The 23,484-nt window shown below is 38.6% G+C and overlaps 1 protein-coding gene across 1 annotated transcript in view; it reads right to left on the bottom strand.

Annotated features, from left to right (window-relative positions):
- mei-41 (meiotic 41) overlaps window positions 1-23,484 on the bottom strand; it is a 593,070-nt gene that overhangs the window by 431,441 nt on the left and 138,145 nt on the right. The window contains exon 10 of the mRNA XM_067099620.1: window positions 12,207-12,396. Within this exon, the coding sequence (XP_066955721.1) occupies window positions 12,207-12,396 (190 nt within the window). The remainder of the gene's footprint in view (window positions 1-12,206; window positions 12,397-23,484) is intronic.

Raw genomic sequence — 23,484 nt, 5'->3', positions numbered from 1 at the left:
GTATCCAACCATCAGAAATAAAAAAAATATCATTATCATATATAGATATTGACATATATGACAGAGCAAAAAAAATTTCATATATAATTGTATACAAATCGTGCTGTGAGCAAAACGGTTAAAGCTAATGAGTTATTTTTTTCTTTGTATTGTACACTAAATTGCAATGAATTTGGTATATAACAAACTGTAAAACAATCAAAGCAACACAGAGAAAATATTATCACAAAATGATACATGAATTAAACGCTACAATGGGACATAAAAAAAGTTTTTTTTAAAAATTCACCATAAATCGAAATATTGCGCTAGAGACTTCCCATTTGTTGCAAAATGAAGGTAATTGATTGAATATTACTAGACTGTAAGTGTTTTAGCTTACAATTGCAGTATTCGACCATTTCGGTCAAGTTAAAGTTGACCGAAGGTGGAATTTTTTCTATTTATCGTGATTTATATGAAAATATTTCAAAATTGATAAAAGCTACAACCATGAGTTATTTTTTGTTGTATTCTACAGGAAATTGCACACATTTTAATATATAAAACTTTATGTAGCGACTAATATAAAATGGTGCAAACATTATGACAAAGTGACGAAAGAATTTCCGAGATGTTCGGCAGAGTTACCGCGCGGACGTAAGGAAAAAGTTTTTTTCAAAAATTCACCATAAATCAAAATATTGTGCTAGAGACTTCCAATTTGTTGCAAAATGAAGGTAAATGATTGAATATTACTAGAATGTAAGAGTTTTAGCTTACAATTGCAGTTTTTCGACCATTTCGGTCGAGTCAAAGTTGACCGAAGGTTGAAATTTTGGCACTTACTGTGATTTATACGAAAATACTTCAAAACTGATAAAAGCTACAACCATGAGTTATTTTTTGTTGTATCTTACATGAAATTGCGCACATTTTCATATATAAAACTTTATGTAACAACTAATATAAAACGGTGCAAACATTACAACAAAGTTACGAAAGAATTTCTGAGATGTTCGGCAGAGTTACCGCGCGCAGACGTAAGGAAAAAGTTTTTTCAAAAATTCACCATAAATCGAAATATTGTGCTAGACTTCCAATTTGTTGCATAATGAAGGTAAATGATTGAATATTACTAGAATGTAAGAGTTTTAACTTACAATTGCGTTTTTCGACCATTTCGGTCGAGTTAAAGTTGACCGAAGGTTGAAATTTTGGCACTTATTGTGATTTACTGTATATGAAAATATTTCAAAACTGATAAAAGCTTCAACCATGAGTTATTTTTTTTTTATTCTACACGATATTGCACACATTTTCATATATAAAACTTTATGTAACAACTAATATAAAACAGTGCAAACATTACGACAAAGTGATGAAAGAATTTCTGAGATGTTTGGCAGAGTTACCGCGCGCGGACATAAGGAAAATTTTTTTTCAAAAATTCACCATAAATCGAAATATTGTGCTAGAGACTTCCAATCTGTTGCAAAATGAAAGTAAATGATTGAATATTACTAGAATGTAAGAGTTTTAGCTTACAATTGCGTTTTTCGACCATTTCGGTCGAGTCAAAGTTGACCGAAGGTTGAAATTTTGGCACTTATCGTGATTTATATGAAAATATTTCAAAACTGATAAATGCTATATAGAGGATCAGAAATTTGTTTTTATTTAGCATTTCCCAACGTTTTTGAGAGAGAGAGAGAGAGAGAGAGAGAGAGAGAGAGAGAGAGAGAGAGAGAGAGAGTGAGAGAGAGTTGTCATTGTGAGTGGTTGAGTGGTTCGGTTGTTGGAGTTGGTTTTCGGGCTGTCTCTCTGTCTGTCGGTCTGTCGGGGAGTTTTTCGTTTTTTGGGGAGGTCTTGGGCAGTTGAGGTCCAACCTTTGAAAGTGAACGGGAGTTCGTCTGTTTTTTTGGGACCACATTAATGGTTCATGTGTCTCTTCTTTTTTGTTGGTTCGTTGTTGGTGGAGGGTCGGTTTAAGTTTTTTTGTTTCGTGGGTGTGTGCTGTGATTGGCGACCGTGGACCTTATCCATCTCCAGCAACCGAAGATCAGGGTGAGTGTTGCGTGTTGTGTTGTTTGTGGGTGTGAATACCGCCACGTAATATTTGGCGCCAACGTGGGGCAGCTGGTATTGCAGCTGCAATTGAGGTTGGTGGCTGGTAGTGTGACTGAAGAGAAGGATGGAAGAGGAACTGGTAAAGGTTGAGAGAGGAGAATACGTGGTTGAGGGGTGAGAATGAGAGATTGAGGAGTCAGTTGGAGGAGGTGGAGGGAATACTAAGAAGTGCAAAAGAAGAAATGAAAGGGGGGAGATGAAAAGAGTCAGAAGAGAGAATGGAAGAGAGGATGGAAGAGAGGATAGATAAAAAGTTGGAGGGAATGATGAAAGGTGTGGAAGAAATGGTGAAAGGTATGTTCAAGGGTGTTTTTGGAGAAGGGGCTGTTGGAGGCAGGTTCTCTGGAACGTGTGAAGGGGCAAGAGAGAAAGAAAAGGAGGAAGAAGTGAATGGAAGCGTGAGTGATGAAAGTGATATGGGAATAGGAAATAAGAAACGAGGGAATGAGAGGCAGGGTAAGGAAAAGAGGAATGAAAAGCAAGGGAAGGAACAGAGGGAAAGTAAGGATAAGTCAGGGGAAGAAAAAAGGGAAGAAGGAAAGGGAAAGGAAACTGGTAAGAAGGGAAAGGAAGTGGGAAAGGCAGGAAAGAAGGGAGAGGGTGAAGGCAGTAGTGATAGTGAGGTGGATGGAGGTGAGTGGATAAAAGTGGATAAAAAGAGGGGAAGAAGAGTGTAATGAGTAAGATGAATGTAAGTGCAGAAGTGGACTCTTTGTATTCGGAAGAGGGTATGAAAGGACAGAGCGAAAGTGAAAGTGAGAGTGAAAAGTGAGAAAAAGAAGTGAGAAAGGCTATGTATGTGAGGGAGGTACCCGGTGTGAAAAGTATAATGAGTATGGAAGTAGGGATGTGCATGATTTCTTTAGGGAGTATGAAAGGTTTTGTCAGGATAAGTATGGGGAAAGTAAGAGAGTATGGGCACGAGAATTAGGAGAGTATTTGACTGGGTTTTTACTTGACATGTATAGGGTTATTATGAGTGTGGGAGATGTTGAGTATGACAAGGTGAAAGCTAGATTAGTTGAGCAAGCGAGGCGTATGAAAGCGAGTGTTAAGTATAAGAGGAAGAATGAATTTGATGAGGCAAGAATGAAAGCTGGGGAAACCTTGTCACTGTATGCTTGTAGGCTGGAGACGTTGGCAAGGAAGAAGTTTGGGGATGATGGGATAGATGAATGTAAGGAGTTAGTACGGAAGTTGTTAGGGACAGTGCCAGATGGAGTTAGAGAATTTGTGAACTTGAAGCGGAAGGAGAAGAAAAGATGGACGAATGAAAGGTTGACTTGGGGAGAAATTTTGGAAATTGTAGAAGATTATGAGCTTGACAGGGTTATAAAAGAGAGCAGAAGTGTAAGTGTAAGGGCTGGGGTAGATGAGAGAGAGTACCAGAGTTCGGAAGCTTTAGGGATGCAGTGTTGAGGGCCCAATGAGAATGGCCGATAGTGTAATAGATAGGAGTGTAAGAGCAAGTAATGTAGAGGTGCCAGTGAGGATGAATGATGGGTTTGTAAAGACAACGGGTTGGACGGGTTAGGGATAGTAGTGTACAAAGGGGAAGGTCGATGAGTGGAAGTCGGCAAGTGTTTTAGATGTGGAAAGGAAGGACATACAAAGAATGAGTGTAGGTGGGCTTTAGGAGCGTGTTTTGGTGTGGGCAACGGGACATTTGGTAAGGGAGTGTATGAAAGATAGGGGTTAAATGCTACCGGTGCGGACAGGTGGGTCATGTTGCTAATGGTTGTAGGGGTACCAGTGAATGTAATATGGTAACTGTGGTAAGAATGGGCATTATGCGAGAATGTGTTCAGAACCGAGAGCCGAAGTGTGTCGAATGTGGAATGGAAGGGCATGTATCAAGTGTATGTAGACGAAAGAGGGTGACTGTGACAGCGAATTCAGGAAACTGAGTGTGAAGGGGGTTCAAATGGGTGGATCCTCCAGGATGCAAGCGGTGCGTGTGATGCATGTCGTGAGGGTTGTTGCATGAGGATCAGCAATTTGTTTTGATAGAGTATGGTAAAAACGTAAGAAAGGGAAGAACGTAAGTAAACTGAATGGTCGTAAGTTGTGTGATAGGGTGTGAGTGCCAAAGTGGAAATGAGTGATAAAGCGTGTAATACGGATGAATGGGATGGTATGGATAGAACGTATAGCATATGCGGGTTTGATATAACTGAGTTGACTGAACGTGTAGGGGTTAGTGAACGGTTGGAGGTGAGCGAAAGTGTAAGAGTAAGAGAGCGTAGCAGTGATAGACGAGTGATTGAAAGCATGAATGAATCGTTGCAAGAATTGGAAAGGTCAATGAGCGAATGGGATGGGTTAGTTGAAGAATTGGGGAGGTATTTGGGAACGAGTTAGAGGGTATAGATGAGATTGTGGATGAAATTGAGAGTGGTAATAGTGAAGAAGATAGCGTGAATCTGAGAGAGAATGGAGGAGAAAATGTAAATCTGAATGTTGCTGGAAGAGAGCGAGTCTGAGAGAATGATTGCGTGCCCAGAACGCGATCTAGAGGACCTGCTAGGGAGCATCCGTGGGTGTTGCGTAAGGCGATTTGAAAGAGGTGTGAAAAGGTGTTGGTTGGGAAATGCTAAAAGGGGGAGAAATATAGAGGATCAGAAATTTGTTTTTATTTAGCATTTCCCAACGTTTTGAGAGAGAGAGAGAGAGAGAGAGAGAGAGAGAGAGAGAGAGAGAGAGAGAGAGAGAGAGAGAGAGAGAGAGGTAATTGTCATTGTGAGTGGTTGAGTGGTTCAGTTGTTGGAGTTGGTTTTACGGCTGTCTCTCTGTCTGTCGGTCTGTCGGGAGTTTTTTTTCAGTTTTTAGGGAGGTCTTGGGCAGTTGAGGTCCAACCTTTGAAAGTGAACGGGAGTTCGTCTGTTTTTTTTGGGACCACATTAATGGTTCATGTGTCTCTTCTTTTTTGTTGGTTCGTTGTTGGTGGAGGGTCGGTTTAAGTTTTTTTGTTTTTTTACGTGGTGTGTGTGCTGTGATTGGCGACCGTGGACCTTATCCATCTCCAGCAACCGAAGATCAGGTGAGTGTTGGCGTGTTGTGTTGTTTGTGGGTGAATACGCACAGCTACAACAAAGGGTTGTTTTTTTGTTGTATTTACATGAAATTGCGCACATTTTCATATATAAAACTTTATGTAACAACTAATATAAAACGGTGCAAAAATTACGACAAAATGACGAAAGAATTTCTGAAATTTTGTACCAGCCAAGCTACCGTGGGACGTAAGAAAAAGTTTTTCAAAAAAATTCACCAAAAATTGAAATATTGTGCTAGAGACTTCCAATTTGTTGCAAAATGAAGGTAAATGATTGAATATTACTAGAATGTAAAAGTTTTAGTTTACATTGCGTTTTTCGACCATTCGATTGAATCAAAGTTGACTGAAGGTTGAAATTTTTTTAGTCGATGTACGGTACATCCACTCGTCACCCGACAGACAATTTTAGTCGACTTACGATACGTCCAGTCGGCGTTTAAAGGTTAAGGACACCAGGAGTCATGAAGAGGCTCTGGTCACTTCCCTAGAAGCACTGCACTCAAGTGATGAGCCCATGACCTGATGAGGTTCCACAGTAAGGGATCTGTTATTAACCAAGTACACTCAACATATCCAGAGGGAATAGAGTGCCAGCTTGACACTGTACCTGCTCAGAAAATCATGGTAATGAGTGACTAAGGCAAGCCATGGAACTGAGTCCTGATCTGAAGACACAAAGGAGACTGAGCACAATTCCTGTCTTTTCCTTCAGGCTTACAACCAATCACAGAACCAGCCAGGCTGACAACACTAACCAATCTAGGTGAACAGAACACATACTACCTGTACATCGCTGCTTGGTACCAGACCATGGACAGTACAAGGTGATCACTGCTGTGCAACTTGCAAACCAGACACAAGTATGTTCCAGAAAATACTGAGTTCCCTCTCAGGAATCGTCAGTAAATAGTCTCAGGAAGAGCACACTCTTCCTTATGCCTCCAAAGAAGTATAAGCACAGAAAAAGCCAAGAACAGTCTTCCTCTCCTGAAATTCAGCAAAATCTTGAACCCACCCAGGCAGTCAACTCATCCTGTGAATGAATGCAGTAATCATTGTCAATCCCATCAAGAAAGCAACATCAACATGAAAACCTGCTAGCCTTCTTGTGGAGAGCTGTGTTCCAGGCTTTCTTCCTGTGCTTTCACCCATCTGGAGACAAAGGAAGGCAAGGAGGAGGAGGAGGAAGGCACTTCTTCAACCTCTTACAATCACAGGACTCTCAACCTCACCTATGCCCACCAAGAGTAGCATATCCTTCACTATTCTTAAGGCACTTGAGGAATTTGTCTGTGTTTGCTATTAACCCTCTAATGCCGAGCCTCTATTTACAAAAGTGTCTGTCGTATGCCGGTAGCGTTCGGGAGTTAGCGCCGAAGCGGAAAATAAGTTTTTTTCAAAAAATCACAGCACGCTTAGTTTTTAAGATTAAGAGTTCATTTTTGGCTCCTTTTTTGTCATTGCCTGAAGTTTAATGTACGCAACCATCAGAAATGAAAAAATATCATTATCATATATAAATATTGAAATATATGACAGCACGAAAAAAAGTTCATATATAATTGTATACAAATCGCGCTGTGAGCAAACAGTTAAAGCTAACGAGTTATTTTTTCTTTGTATTGTACACTAAATTGCAATGATTTTGGTATATAACAAATTGTAAAACAATCAAAGCAACACAGAGAAAATATCATCACAAAATGATGCATGAATTCGTAATGCGCGGACATAAAAAATTATTTTTTTAAATTCACCATAAATCGAAATATTGTGCTAGAGACTTCCCGTTTGTTGAAAAATGAAGGTAATTGATTGAATATTACTAGACTGTAAGTGTTTTAGCCATAAATTGCAGTTTTCGACCATTTTGAAAATCGAGTTAAAGTTGACCGAAAGTAGAATTTTTCAATTTATCGTGATTTATATGAAAATATTTCAAAACTGATAAAAGCTACAACCAAGTTATTTTTTGTTGTATTCTTTACATGAAATTGCACACATTTCCATATATAAAACTTCATGTAACGACTAAAATAAAATTGTGCAAACATTACGACAAAGTGATAGAAAAATTTCTGAGATGTTTGGCGAGTTACCGAATATAAGGAAAAAAGTTTTTTTAAAATTCACCATAAATCAAAATATTGTGCGAGACTTCCAGTTTATTGTAAAATGAAGGTACATGATTGAATATTACTAGTATGTAAGAGTTTTAGCTTACAATTGCGTTTTTCGATCATTTAAATCGATTAAAGTTGACCGAAGTTGAAATTTTAGCACTTATCATGATTTATATGAAAATATTTCAAAACTGATAACAGATACAACCATGAGTTATTTTATGTTGTATTCTACATGAAATTGCGCACATTTCCATATATAAAACTTTACGTAACGACTAATATAAAACGGTGCAATCATTACGACAAAGTGACAAAAGAATTTCCAAGATGTTCGGCAGAGTTACCGCGTGTGGACGTAAGGGAAAAGTTTTTTCAAAAACTCACCATAAATCAAAATATTGTGCTAGAGACTTCCAATTTGTTGGAAAATGAAGGTACATGCCTGAATATTACTAGAATGTAAGAGTTTTAGCTTACAATTGCGTTTTTCTACCATTTCGGTCGAGTTAAAGTTGACTGAAGGTTGAAATTTTGGCACTTATCGTGATTTATATGGAAATATTTCAAAACTGATAGAAGCTACAACCATGAGTTATTTTCTGTTGTATTCTACATGAAATTGCACACATTTCCATATATAAAACCTTATGTAACGACTAATATAAAACGGTGCAAACATTACGACAAAATGACGAAAGAATTTCTGAAATTTTCGGCCGAGTTACCGTGCGAGACGTAAGGAAAAAGTTTTATTCAAAAATTCACCATAAATCAAAATATTGTGCTAGAGACTTCCAATTTGTTGCAAAATGAAGGTAAATGATTGATTATTACTAGAATGTAGGAGTTTTAGCTTACAATTGCGTTTTTCTACATTTTCGGTCGCGTCAAAGTTGACCGAAGGTTGAAATTTTGTAGTTGACGTACAGTATGTCCACTCGGCACCCAACAGACAATTTTAGTTGACGTACGATACATCCAGTCGGCGTTTAAGGGTTAACAGTTACTGGTCTGCATTATTTATAGTTCTTAGGAATAAGGACAGAATTGAGGCAGATATCCCTAAAGGAACAGGGGTTTACCATGGAACCTACCAAACATCAGGAACATCAGGAACATCAGGAACAATGGAGACTTATTATCAAAGTGTAGTGATAACTAAGAATTCTGAATACAGTGAACCCTCGCTACTTCGCGGTTCAACTATCGCGGATTTTTTCCATTACGTATGTATATTATAAGAGAAAATATATAGCGGATTTTCCGGAAATTTCAAAAATAGTCGCGATATATGAAGACCCAAATATTTCATTAATTCCATTAATAATTATTAATATCTGCTAGTACTGTTGGTTCATTGCATTATGACATATAATTCAGTACAAAATGAAGTTAAACAAAAAGATGCTTCACTGCATCGCGGATTTTTCAGAAATATTCATCGAAAAATTAAAATTAAAAGTACCACCATATCGGCAGCCATATTGCAGAAAACAGCGATGTTTCATCATGTTACGTGAGAAGAACGGCTTTGCGAGACCGACGCCAAGGACTGGAAGCTTCAGATATACCCACAGGCACTCGGACAAGGCATGTGAGTGGTACATAAGAGAATATCTTATCACTGTTGATGTTTCATCTTAAATCACTGTAAAAATAATTAAAATCCGAATTTCATACGTAAGCAATGCAAGGATACTGTATACAGTCTTGTCCCAAGCTACTGTGCTGTACAGTACACACCATCTCTCTCTCTCTCTCTCTCTCTCTCTCTCTCTCTCTCTCTCTCTCTCTCTCTCTCTCTCTCTCTCTCTCTCTCTCTCAATGAAATATGAATTACTGTATCATAAACTTTTATGTACAGAATTAAAAATAATTTCATTGACAAATTTGTTTCTTTTAGCAACTAAAAAATTATTTTCCTAATTCTTTCGTTAGTAGTGAGCAGCTTCAGTCAGCTGATTCTCAAAACGTAAACATTACAAATATGGGACGATCTTTTTTTTTTATGCATATTACTGTGATAGGAGATCAAAATAGTAATACAGGCACTCGGACAAGGCACGTGAGTGGTACATAAGAGAATATCTTATCACTGTTGATGTTTCATCTTAAATCACTGTAAAAATAATTAAAATCTGAATTTCATACATAAGCAACTCAAGGATACTGTATACTCTCATCACCAGCTTGTCAAGACTTAGTCAAGACTTAGTCTCGTCCCAAGCTACTGTGCTGTACAGTACACACCATTTCTCTCTCTCTCTCTCTCTCTCTCTCTCTCTCTCTCTCTCTCTCTCTCTCTCTCTCTCTCTCTCTCTCTCTCTCTCTCTCTCAATGAAATATGAATTACTGTATCATAATCCTTTATGTACAGAATTAAAAATAATTTCATTGATAAATTTGTTTCTTTTGGCAACTAAAAATTATTTTCCTAATTCTTTCATTAGTAGTGAGCAGCTTCAGTCAGCTGATTCTCAGAACGTAAACATTACAAATATGGGACGATCTTTTTTATGCATATTACTGTGATAGGAGATCAAAATAGTAATACAGTGTTTAAGTGCATAGGAAGTGTTTATAACAGTGTGGGAAAGGCTATACAGTAAAGCCTTTAAATATATACCATGTATATACAGTATATGCCTCCCTAGGGAGGGGCCAATGCTACTTCATGGAATTTCACTTATCGCGGGGGTTCTGGCCCCCATTATCCATGATAGACGCTGGATCACTGTATTCTAAGTGTTAGTCAAAATAACGAAAGAGAGAGAGAGAGAGAGAGAGAGAGAGAGAGAGAGAGAGAGAGAGAGAGAGAGAGAGAGAGAGAGAAACCTTCCATTGTTAGACACTGATAGTTAGAGAGAAAGGGAGACAGAGACTTAGAAGAAATGAACAGAGAGAGAGAGAGAGAGAGAGAGAGAGAGAGAGAGAGAGAGAGAGAGAGAGAGAGAGAGAGAGAGAGAGAGAGAATTTCAAAGATCTCTGTGTTTTGGCTATACTGTGATGACAAGGCCAGAACTTGGGAACGCTTAGACGACCTGAAAATCATAAAAGACTTGTAAACTAGCGCTAGAACAGCAAAACCGTGTTGTGATTACAAAAGCCAAACTCGGGTAAGTGTTATGACTGTCATGGTGACAAAGCATTATGACTGCACTTAATCGAGTTGAAAATCACAAGAATTCGTAATAAAACGCATGGTGGCCTTAGTGGGATAAACAGCCATCGGAATTCATAAGTTTCGGTGACATCAAAGCACCTCCTTTTGAAGCATGGCATTTTCCAGAAATCCACACAAAATGGGCTGTCTTTTGATTAGCCTAACCAATTACGCATCTACGGAGGTGGGGCAGAAACAAGGTCCCCGCCCACAAAGGGACTGGACATGGACTTCCAAAAATCCTTATCAAGTCCAGTTGTGAGGGAGAGCGGCAGAGAAGGAACAGGAGAGCAGATAGAAAGAGAGAAGGAATGGGAGAGCAGATAGAAAGAGAGAAGGTAGCAGAGAGCAGCCTAGAAGAGAGCAAGGAAGCAGAAGAAGAAAGGTTCACTTTTGAAACTCCTGTAATCTTGAACTGCATTTCATTGTTGCAAAACTACTGTAACTTTTACTACTGTGTTAATGAAGTATGAAGTAAAGAAAACGAAATGGCGTCTTCTTAAAGCCTCCTGGGAAAACTACGCTACTACATAACAAAGCCAAAAAGATCAACATCTATAAAGAAGTAATCTTCTTAAATGAATAGCAGACATAAACAGAAAGAATACAGTAATAAAAGAACACAACAAAAGCATAAACACCAGCTGAGACTGAGGCAAGTGCTCCAGGCAGATACAGATGGACAGATTCCACATTAACCAAAGAGAAGGCCAGAGTGCCTTCAGCAACGCCTTGTCTCATCAGGATGTCCTGGAGTATTCAGCACAACAACAAGAGAAAAAGGAATAAAAGAAGAATAAATCACAACAAGAGAAAAAGGAATAAAAGAAGAATAAATCATAACAAGAAAAAAAGGAATAAAAGAAGAATAAATCAAAGTCCTGGACACCATAACCACATCCAGGTTGGTTACCATCCAGCCCCAGCCTTCCCTCTAAGACTGAGCAATGGGAGGACACACAGACCACTGTCTAAGCAGTGGAATCAGGGGTCTTCACAAAATCACTGTGGAAAGCCTGCCAAGGGAAAATAGAGAAGTGTTACCCCCAGGAGATGCCAAAGGGGCCTTCCTTCACTTCTTCCTCTTGGACCCATATTTCACCCACTGGCCAGGCAACCAAGCGACATACTCTATGCAGTTCAAAAAGATGGTGTACACTCCTACCCTCTGCACAAGGAAAACACAGAATGACAGTCAATGTTCAGGGACAACAATATGCCCACAAACAAACAGTAATGCCTTGCACCTACTTCACAGGAGGAATTATTTATATTCATTCAAATCACAAACATATCTATTACAAAAAAGAAGCCCAAAAGTCTTTAACAGAAAAATCACAATGGTACAGCACTCAAACAACACCAGCCAAAGTCAAAATCTAACAGAGTACTGTAGAAACATCTATACAGCACAGCGGCTTTAGTGACACCAAAAGTAGAGTGAGTGAGTGAGTTCCTTTTCCTCTAACTCACCTACTACATTGACCTAGCCAACTTTCACCAAAGGTAAATCTATACACAATATGAAAATTTATCTCCTCATATGAACAAATCAGTTTTGTTTTATAAAAACATCATAATTTTTATTTGAATACATTTTTCAACCTGCTTTTTCATGAAACATTGGTTCAGTACCTTGTTTTTACATCAAACTTTTAAACATGAGATGCAACAAAACATAAAAAGTTTTGAGTAAAGCTGTCAGAAGACACAAGTTAACTACATAAAAACAATATTAACAGTACTATACCTTGGTTTGTGGTAATTCGACCGCAACATGAGCAGTAGTTGCAATGATATGACAAACAGCTGCAACTTCAGTTAGAGGTAGCACTGAAGGTTGTTCTGACCATAATTTAAGAGACGTATCTACTTTCCGAAGAGCTAATTTCCACCATTTACTCAGGCTTTCAACGTCTATACTTACTCCAGTTGCCTCCCTGTTGGAAAAACAAGACTATAAGATATAATAATAATGCCTTACCAATAACTGACCAACAAACGAAACTGATTCAGCAAGATTTAGCAATTAAATATCAGGTAGGAGGCAAAACTACTGACCAGTCTGTATCACAAAGTATATTAAAGTTTACAACATCAACTCAAAATGATTTAGTCACTGTACCCATGAATTACATAAAAAGGCACATACGAACATATTGAGCAACAAGATGTTATCAACCAATACTGTACTGTGTTAACATACAATAATTACCATATAAGTATGACCACTACTGTGCATTTAACAAAAAAAAATTTCTAAATTCTACTTAGCAGTGATGGTGGCAAAATTTAAGCTTAAAGACTTCCAATAATAAACACTGAATAAAATTAAATGTATGGAGGATCACTTTACAACTGAAAAATAAATAATGAATCTTCTAACATACTGAATTTTTAAAATGCATTCCTCATTTACTTAACCCACACTCGTAGTCTTTATGAATTCTAGAAACTCCATTCATAAGTCAAAAGAAGAAAATCTGTTGGATGGCTAGTTGGACAGCACATCCACCCCCATTAATTGTAAGTTTATGTAAGGTGAGGACCGTATTTCTTGCATAGTCTAGACAATGGCTGTGAGAGATAAGCAGAGTTAGGAGGTAGAACCACGTATATAAAATTAAAGTTTGTGCTAACAAAAAAACTGTTTGTGAAAAAATTCAATTTGCTTCACTAACAAACCCACACTGCTAACATAGCAATAGCTTGCTGGATGAAGGACTTAACATGATTAATGAAAATTCATTCTGATAACCTGGCACTGGAACCTGTTGGTTACTCAGTGCCATGATAAAAATGGCTTAATTGGAAAACTGTAATAAATCAATAACTAATTATCTACTTATATATAAAAAGGGCTCAACATCATTAAAACTATTATCTTATAAAAACTTTAAATTATCAAGATAGCAATTATTTAAGGTATCTTCTAAGGAACCATATATATGAGCTTCTTTCAGGCATTTTGTGTATTTCAACAAAGAACCTAGACCGGAGTCATCAATGTCATCAAAGTTGTGGGTAACCTTTCACTCTCAATGGCAACTAAATGAACAGAACCAATGAGGAAAATTCATGTATCATATGTGATGGCATATATGACCCTCAGGCATGAAAGAACCCATCCTTTTTTAGAAGTGAATATTAAGGATAAAATTGTGTACTTACATGAAAACAAAAACCAAATTGCTACTGGCATTGCAAACAACTTCTTCCCCGAGGACTTGGCTAAAATGTACCAGTCATTCTCACCTCAGGCCTTGGAGAGAAGGCCTCTACTGAGGTTCATAAGACTGGGTCATTGAATTTCCAACTGTTTGACAGTCAAAAGGACCAGGCAATTGTCGGTATGGGTAATTTCCATTTACTACTAAAAATGTGTGAGCAGACAGCAGAATGCAGTTCCCCATTTTCTGGACATTTTACTATACTTCCAAGAAAACATGACACTTGTAGTTTCTTTCATTTGGTTTTCCCCAACTGTATTTCAATGAATGAATGATTTTTAGCCATCAGGCGTCGTGGCTTCTATGATCATTGACGGCAATGTTAATTAAAGGACTACATAATATAGTATACTTATAATATAATTAAAACTTGTGGGAAGTAAAATACATTTAAAAATGCCACTAGCATCATACATCACATCTTCTCCAAGTATCTTGGCAAGGATGTACCCGCCATCCCCACCCTGAGCTTTAGAGAGGTATCAAACTCTTAAATCCTCAAGACTGGGCACTCAACCAACAAATGCTTTACAGTCAAGGGGACTAAGCAGTCCTCACAGTATGGGCAAGGCCTGCTTGCCATTAAAAACTTGTGTTAAACGAGAGTATGAAAAAAGTATATCTTAGTTTAACCAGACCACTGAGCTGGTTAACAGCTCTCCTAGGGCTGGCCCGAAGGATTAGACTTATTTTTACGTGGCTAAGAACCAACTGGTTACCTAGCAACGGGACCTACAGCTTATTGTGGAATCCGAACCACATTATGGCGAGAAATGGATTTGGCCAATACGAAGATGGCAGAGGGCACTTTCCCATCTTCGGGCATAAAGTTATACTTCCAAGGAGATATGACACCTTTGATCTCTCTCATCTTATTCTGGTCTACAGAGTCCCAACACTGTTGCCAAATATCACAAAGAGAAGGCCTGATTTTTGGCCAGAAATCACTGTGTAATATTGGACATCTCCTTGGAAGTAGTTCTGCTGCAGCTGTTTTTGCCAATTTATCAGCCTCTTCATTTCCAGGCACACCAACATGTGCTGGAACCCAGCAAAATTCCACTCTGATACCTCTGCGCTCAATGATGACAAGCCACTCTAGAATCTTTAAAACTAAAGAGTTGGTTGGATTAAGATGTACTAAAGCCGGTAAAATACTTTTTGCATCACTAAAAATTGTAAAATTGTCGTCTTCCATTATAGCTATTTTTTCAACAGCAGTTAAAAGTTCCATACAGCTCTGCTGTAAAATTTGATGCCTCTAGAGGAAGTGAACCCCTAAAATTAAAACCATTAGAATGTACTCCAAGTCCAACGCCAACACTGGATTTGGATCCATCCGTGAATATAAAATTACTATTTCGATGACATTCTGAATGTTCAAAGAAAATGCATCGAATTTCTTCTTCTGCCATATTTCTCTTAAAACCTGTAAAATAATGACAGAAAGAGACAACTGGCAACTTCCAGGGAGGGGTTGTTGGATTCCTAATAGGAATCACTCCACTACTGGTCAGATTCAGGCTATTCAACAGTTGTTTTACTCTATATCCATAAGGTTTCATTGATTTAGGATGAGCCTCATGGTAGCCAAAGAAATCTCTCTATGTGCTGTTTGAGGTGCAAGAGATCCCTGAAGTCTTTGCAACCTATACCAGCATCTGATGACAGAAAACCGACGATACAGTTCCAGAGGCAGTTCTCTAGCATTAACAAGCAGACTGGGAATGGGTGAAGTTTTAAAAGCACCTGCGGCTAGTCTAATGCCAGAATAGTGCACAGAGTCTACAATTCTTAAACGATTATGGGTGGCTGAAGAATATATTTCACATCCATATAACAACTTAAGATAGTATAAGGGCTTTGTACAATCTACAACTTAAGATAGTATAAGGGCTTTGTGCAATCTTAGAAGTGTTATGCGATCAGCTCCCCAGGATGTGTGCGCTAGGACTTTAAAGATTTTTAAAATTTCTAGGCATTTAGCTTTCACCATCTTAAGATGTGAAACCCATGTCAACCTTTGGTCAAAAACTAAGCCTTAAAATCAGGTTTCCTCTACACATGGGATTCTTTGTCCTTTAAGATATACATTGGGATCAGGATGTAGTCCACAAATGCGACAGAAATGACCTGCAACAGTTTTGCTGTTTGAAAACTTGAAGCCATTCAAATCTGCCCAATTGGTTATTCGATCAACTGTCAACTGAAGTTTTCTCTCAATTTTGGACATACTTGCTCCAGAAAATGATATGGAAATATCATCCACAAAAGTTGTATGGAGGACATCATGAGGAATAACTGCACAGATGCCATTTATTGCCAAGGCAAGCAGAGTAACACTGAGCACGCTACCTTTAGGGACTCCTACTTGGCATTTTCTTTCAGACAGAGTATTACCTACTCTTACTTGAAAGTGTCTGTGTGTTACAAATGCTCCCCTCTTAATCTGCATTCTTGAATAACTTTAAGAATTCCACATCTCCAAGCAATGTCATATGCCTTTGCAAAGTCAAAAAATACTGTCACATGATGCTGCTTGGATGCAAATGACTCACAAATAGATGACTCAAGACAGACTAGGGAGTCTGCTGTTGAGTGCAATTTTCAAAATCCACACTGTGCAGGTGATAAAATGCCCTTTTTTTCCCCCCAAGATCCAGACAAGCCTTGCATTGACCATCTTTTCCATTGTTTTGCACATACAAGAAGTTAGTACAATTGGTTGGTAGCTTGTTGGTAAAAACTTATCCTTACCAGGCTTTATAAAGCCTAAAATAATTGCTAGTTCCCATACAATTAGGTAACTAGTGTCAAACCATATCCTGTTTCCCATACTTAAAATAAAAAGCTTTGTGTTTATTGACACATGCCTTATCATAGCATAAGTAATGTCACCAGGGCCTGAGGCTGTTTCATTACAAGAAGCTAGAGCTGGATCAAACTCCTTTTCATTAAAAGGCAAATTATATGATTCATCTTTATTTGCTGTAAAGTCAATTGGGTTTCCTTTCTTCTCAACTTCTATAGTGAAAACCAAGGGCAGCTTCTGACTTTTGTGATACACTGGCAAAGTGCTCTGCCAGAGCATTACTAACCTCTACTGCTCCAGTCATGAAGTGACCATTCACTTTGAGAACTGGAGGTGGATTCGGTATGAATTTTCCTGCTATCTTCTGGACTTTTCTCCAAACAGCTGAAGGCGGCGTTCTGTTGTTAACTGAGGATACAAAGGATGACCAAGATTGACGTCTTGCTGCTTTTGTTGCACGGCGGAATTGTGCTCGTGATTTCTTGTATGTAATCATATTTTCTTTTGTATGGTGCCTGCAGTATCGAGTAAGAGCTTGTCTGGTAGCCCTGTGCGGTACCTGGAGTTCTGATGACCACTAAGGGACTGGTCGCTTTCTGATGAAACCTGCAGTTTTAGGGATAGAGTTTATACCTGCTGTATGAAGAGTTCCATTTAGCAGGTCAATAGCATCATCAATACTTTGAAACTCCTCTGAACTCCCTTCAATTTTCACTGAGTGCTTGAAATTTAATTCAATTAGCTTTGTCCAGGTTCCACCGAGGGGATCTAGGCACTGGTGGACTATTGCTAGTGTTTACTATAGTTGGTGCGTGATTGCTACTGTGCCAATCATCCAATGTTCTCCAGTTCAAGTCCATAATGCAGCTAGCACTCACAATCAAATGGTCAATATATGACAAGGTGCCCGTTTGTATATGGAAATAAGTAGGTTCTCCTGTGTTGAGGATCCTTATGTCTTCATTACCCCTGGTATTTGCCAAAACATCACCCCATAATGGGTGTCTACCATTCATGTCTCCAAGTAATAAGAATGGTTGAGGGGGTTGGTGTATTACTGTGGTAAGATCGTCATATGTAATATTTTCATTAGGGGGAAAGTATATAGGACAAATAGTGGCTCCCACCATGGCTCCCCATTTATTGGTCTTAAGGAGTCCTACAACTAACATATTCCCTTGGGGAAGGAGTATTGCTGTCCAGCTTGCTCTCTTATAAACAAACAGTAATAGGAGAATATTCATGGATGAATAGTTTCAGCTCTTCATATTTAGCCCTCAGACCTTGACAATTCTGTAGTAAGATGTTAGACATCCTCACTTTCTAAAGGTGATGATACAAGATTACCCATGGTGTTGGCTACAAGACTGCACCACAAAGGATGCCAAGTATCCGTATCTCCAAGTAAGAGGAATAGTCAAGGGAACTGATAAATCACCTCGAACATATTAAATGAAACATTATTGTTTGGAGGCAGTGTACAGAGAAAATGGTACATCTCCTGCGTATATCAGTTTGTACAGCCACTTTCTGCTGAGGAGTACTCAGAACAAGAGGTAGTTGGGGGATATCATGGTGGATATACATGCTACTTCCACCAGGACAACCCATCTATTGGTTGTAGCGAGTCCTATAGCTCAAGTATTCCCTGGGGCAAGGAATATTATTATCACATTTACTTTCCTATAGACATATAATGGGAGAGTATTCATGAATAAGTAATTTTAGCTCTTCATATTTAGCCATCACACACTGACAAGTCCACTGCAGTATATTCGAGAATATAAGATTTATTTTCTGGGAGACTTTCTATGTGAGGTCTTCCCATTAAGATTTTTAAATCTGTTAGAACTACTGGAGTGTTACCATTTTTCTTGCTTTTAGCATTATTTGCAAATGTACACAGGAAGCAAGATAGATCTCAGCATCAACTTTGACCTCAAATCATTTGTAGATCCAATAATAATTTGGATATTGTTGATGATAATCTTATATTTCTCAACTTGGGAGATAAGGATGGGGGTCTCCCTCTTTTGCAATCATTAAATTATGAGCTACCAAAGTTAGACACCTTCTGCACATAGTACCTCTATGCTGGATGCAGCTTCCCCTAGATCAGGCAAAGACATCACATGAGAGAGCTTCATTGAGTCTTTTGTTGGGGAAGAGGACTGGGGAATGCAGGGCATTGGTAAGGCCTTATGATGTGATGCACTGGCATCATTAAGTTGACTGTTTCCTTAAAGGATGTTACATCTATCATAAAATTTTTCTTTCGTTGTCACTGCCTTTGCATAAGTTTTGACCTTACTTAGTAAACTTTTTGCATATCTTGTATTTATATTTTCAGTCGCAGACTTGTTGAGAGTGTTTCTTCAGATTTATATTGTTGGCAATTCTTGTCATTAGACTTATGATTCATATTGCAGTTGATGCACCTGGCCTCAAGTGTGCAATCTCCATGCTCAGGCATAGAGGAAATACCACATATTTTTTTCCTTTTTACAAATTTGAGGGGTGTCCATACCTGAAACAACCGTAACACTGTAGTGACCTATGTTTGAATGGCTTGACTGCTATTCTTTCACTTTTAATACTCACATAAAAGGGTACATAAGGCCCCTAAAAAGTAAGGATAATCAAAGACGTTCTAGGAACCTTGTGTACCTTCCACACTTCTACTGGACACATACTTAATATCTCCTCTTCTCAAAATTCATACAGATCTCTGTTGAAGATTATGTCCCTACCATAATTAAAATTCAAATGGCATTTGACATCAGTCATCATTTCAATGCTGTTTATTTAAATTGCAAAGCATATGTGACTGTGTTGGAGGCATTGCATGAATGAGCACACTATTTCGTCCTAAATGGTAGATATCAGCAGATCTAATTGTTCCAACCTTTTTCTGGAGGGGTTTGTTCATTTTAAAGTAACTACCATTATCCCCTTTGACTGTTGTAATAAACCACAATGGAGATTTAGGTTTTCTCACTGCATACATCTATTCACAAGTTATTTGTTTTCTTGGTCCAGTCTGTAGGTCAGTAAACATCCAAGCCATTACAAACCATGTCACAGAGAGTGCCAATAATGTTTACATTATGAATTTTGATATTACTGTCGTGACTTGCCTTGAAAGCTTCCACATGATTGCTAAATAATATCCAAACACTCCACATTTTGTTGTAGATACAGGCAGTCCCTGGTTAACGGCGGGCTCGGTTAATGGCGATCTGGTTTTACAGCTGTTGTCTAGCGATGAAAATCAGCAATTTTCGGCACCGAAAATCGGCAATTTTCGGTTACAATCACACCCTCAGAACGGAACCCCCGCCGATAACCAGGGACTGCCTGTATCAAGATTCATCCTTATTTCGACAATTGCTCCATAATGTTCAAATGTCTCATACAGCATCTCAAAATCAATTTCTAAATGAATTTCTTTAACATGAATTTATTACTTCTAGCTTTATCATTATTATTACCACAAGTGTCATTAATAACCTCACTTACATGGGAATTTGCTCCATTAGCTGTACTGTCAATCAAATTGACCTGTTCAATCATTATTCGTTTGAGGGGAACTGCCATGGACATTCTTGCTAGGAGCCGTCATCTGTGCCAGAGGGGTTTCATCAAAGGGTCCAGAGGTACTTAAGTATCTCTGCACCCTCTGATTACTACTCATATGAGGAATGAGTGAGAAAGAACAAATTTTTTAAAAATAAATAAATCTGAAAATCTTAAACAGATAATATCAGCCTTTCATGAAGTTTATTCTTCTGCTAATGGTACCAGTGAGAGCTGACTCCCAAATGTCCACTCCCTACCCTACCCAACAGAGGATAGCACCAACACAATTATGACAGCTCAAGTGTAAGCCAAACCTGCTTGTTGGGACTGAGAGTATTATAAGAATACAATCATCCTCACCCTTATCATGTTAATGCTGAGAATACTGTCCCTAGAACCAGACCAGCCTTCGAATCCACGGGGCAGCTCTGCAAGATAGTTCTGCCCCTGAGGTACAATGTGAATGATCCCACTGATATCCCTAAGGTCCAAACATTATCAGGTAGCTGATGATCCTACCACAGTTCCACTATTAGCTTCATATAAACCCTAGTTCCAGCTATGATATCTTTTCTTATTTATCAGGTTAAAGAAATCTTACCAAATTTGGAGATTTCCACAAGACTGACGCAAATACAGTAAACAATAATATATATCGGACTTTTGGACTAGAACCCTAGAATGAATTCCAGGGGTTCAAAAGCACCCTCACCATGCCAAGGTGGTCCAAATGAGAGAGAGAGAGAGAGAGAGAGAGAGAGAGAGAGAGAGAGAGAGAGAGAGAGAGAGAGAGAGAGAGAGAGAGAGAGAGAGAGAGAGAGAGACATGCAAACACTCAGTAAGCGTATTGCTGTGTGAAGTTTATCTGTTTTTGCTGTCTAATGCATCAACGTGTGTGTCTCGTCAGCTGTACTGATGTGTGGATTTAAGCACTACAAACTTATGGTCCAAAGGTGACAGTTCTGAAGTATTTTACTGTAATATTCATAGGTGTTAATACTAATATTTTGAGTAAATCCCAGTAATATTACAATGTTATGTTATTAGATTACCAGATACCTCAACTTTGCATATAAGACCCCCAATGTATATTTTGAGCCCTTTTATGAAAAAAGGGGGTCTTATATGCTGTCAAATACAGTACAGTACTTCCAAGTTTATACTGTTCTGCTCTACCCAAGGGAACATGAGATCACTGGATGACCCATACTCCAAGGTCCATGGTTCCTACACTGATCCTCAGGAAAGCCACCAGTCAAACTGTCCAATGTGATACTCACACCTTTGTCTTCTGAATGATGGAGGAGGTTTTGCAGAGCTAAGGTTGCCTAATTACTAAGAGGTTTATGTCTCTCCTAAAGGAACTTATAGTATGATATACTTAGATCTAACACATGGCCTGAAGATGCAATATCCTCCATCTTAATCCCATACTGAGGACAGTGTAAAGACATTCAAGAATTAGAACTCTAGACAGATTATATGTCCTTTGCACAAGATACTGGGTGATTTTCCCCAATCAAGCACTACCAAAATCTTGCAAGGTTGGTAAGGGATTCTGTATGAGTGGAAACAGGTTATATATCGTAGAGCTAAGTTGTAGAGGTCTGGCTTGAAATCAGGTACAGGCACTAATTTCTCCCGTAAAATTTAGTGTCATATCCCTCTCTGGTGCAAGTCAACAAGATGAATCAGGGTCCTTTGATCCTCTCTATTTGAGGCCAACTTTACCTAATTAAGCAATTAGGCTCATCTGCACAGACTGATGGAGAGAGGCCCAATAAAATTGGGTAGCCTCTCTTTAAGATAGCTTGTACAATCTAGATGTGGGCTGAAAACTAGGCGTGCATATCAATTAAATCAGGCTTCTCTAAATCAAGTAAATCTCATAGGTTGTGGCTCGGTTACAATGCTGAGGCTGTCAACACTGGCCATTCAGAGATAGCCCAGTGATTTTAATGCTAACCTTGAGACTTCCTAGAATCAAGAAATAGTTATCAGCAGTTAAGATGTAATACAGAGCTCAAAGTAAAGAGCTTCATCCACTGCAAAAAGCTATGGAAGATTATTTGAAGACACAAAAAACACCTGAAAGAACACTTCTATTAAAACCATGAACATAAAGAAGCACCATATCCTTTGGATGAATTGGTGCTCTAAATCAACCAAGCACATGGCACATGTACCTCTTTGCTTCCTGCAGGAGATTTGGACAAAGAATGAGGAGCAGAATCAGTGTCATGAAGTACATACTCACCTTCAAATGTTGACTACAAGAGACTTGCAAAATGGCCCAAGATAAAATGACAGATTTTTAAAGCAATTTGTATTTTGAAGAAAAGATTAAGACCTAGTGTAACCAGGCTCATTGTGTTTAAGCGTGTGATTTCTAGGTGGGAGACAATGTACTTGTCTTCTTGCTCATGCCTGGGAGCCCTCTTTTGGCCAAGTATCAGGGTCACTACAAAACTGTCAAGAAGCTCTATGAGTGTGATTAAATTGTCTGGACACATGAGAGAAGTGTTATCTCAATATGATCAATGTGTAAGGAGAATGAATACTAGCGCCATCAGCACTGACCCAGAGTCATGCCAAATTGCTGCACCTCAAAATGTGTGACTTAACAATGAGGATGAAGGAGAAATGATGGAGATGGTGGAGAATGAGTGGAGAAAGAGGGAGAAAAAGGCTAAAGGAGAGGGGAAAACAGAGACGGATGGACAAGATCTAGCAGCAAGGACGGAAGACACACTCAGTTTATAAGGGAAACTTTTGGAGGCATGACCTAAAAACACTCTGAAATACTAAAAAAAATTTTAAAACCAAAGTTAGTCACCTTAATAACTGACAGTGTGAACTCCATGCCCTTGTCACCAAAGTCGCTAAGCTACTTCATGATGGACCAGGCTGGACAAACACTATCATGCATGATGTAGATGGAGAGAGAGAGCCAGCCTAACAACAAACCTACTGTATAAACAGAAGTTACTGTGCAACAGGAGATTGATTATACGCTACAACGTGGGATCATATGTTCCAGTGCCTTGCAGTGAAGTTCAACTTGCATGCTTGTAGAAAAGCCATGTAGAAGGACTTATTTCTGCACAGACTGCATAGAAGTCAATTAAGTGACAAAGTTGGATCAAAGATCAATGACAGCATCAACGCCACTGGAAACATATATTTTCACTAAGTGTGACTTGTTCAAGGCTATGGTGCACTCCTCTTGTGCATCAGGCCTATGAACTATTTGAATACAATGTAATGCTCTTTGACATGGAATGCCCAAGTAGCCTTCCAGCATATGACCAGTTGCCTAGTGCAAGGCAGAATAATTTTCCCCTATTTAGATGATATCATAGTCTACAGTAACACTTGGATAGTTTACATCTGGAGTATCTAAAAAT

The sequence above is a fragment of the Macrobrachium rosenbergii genome, chromosome 55 (genome assembly GCF_040412425.1).
Source record: "Macrobrachium rosenbergii isolate ZJJX-2024 chromosome 55, ASM4041242v1, whole genome shotgun sequence".
Lineage (NCBI taxonomy): Eukaryota > Metazoa > Arthropoda > Malacostraca > Decapoda > Palaemonidae > Macrobrachium > Macrobrachium rosenbergii.
Note: the sequence above shows the minus strand (reverse complement) of the source record. Positions and strands in the feature narration are given on the sequence as shown.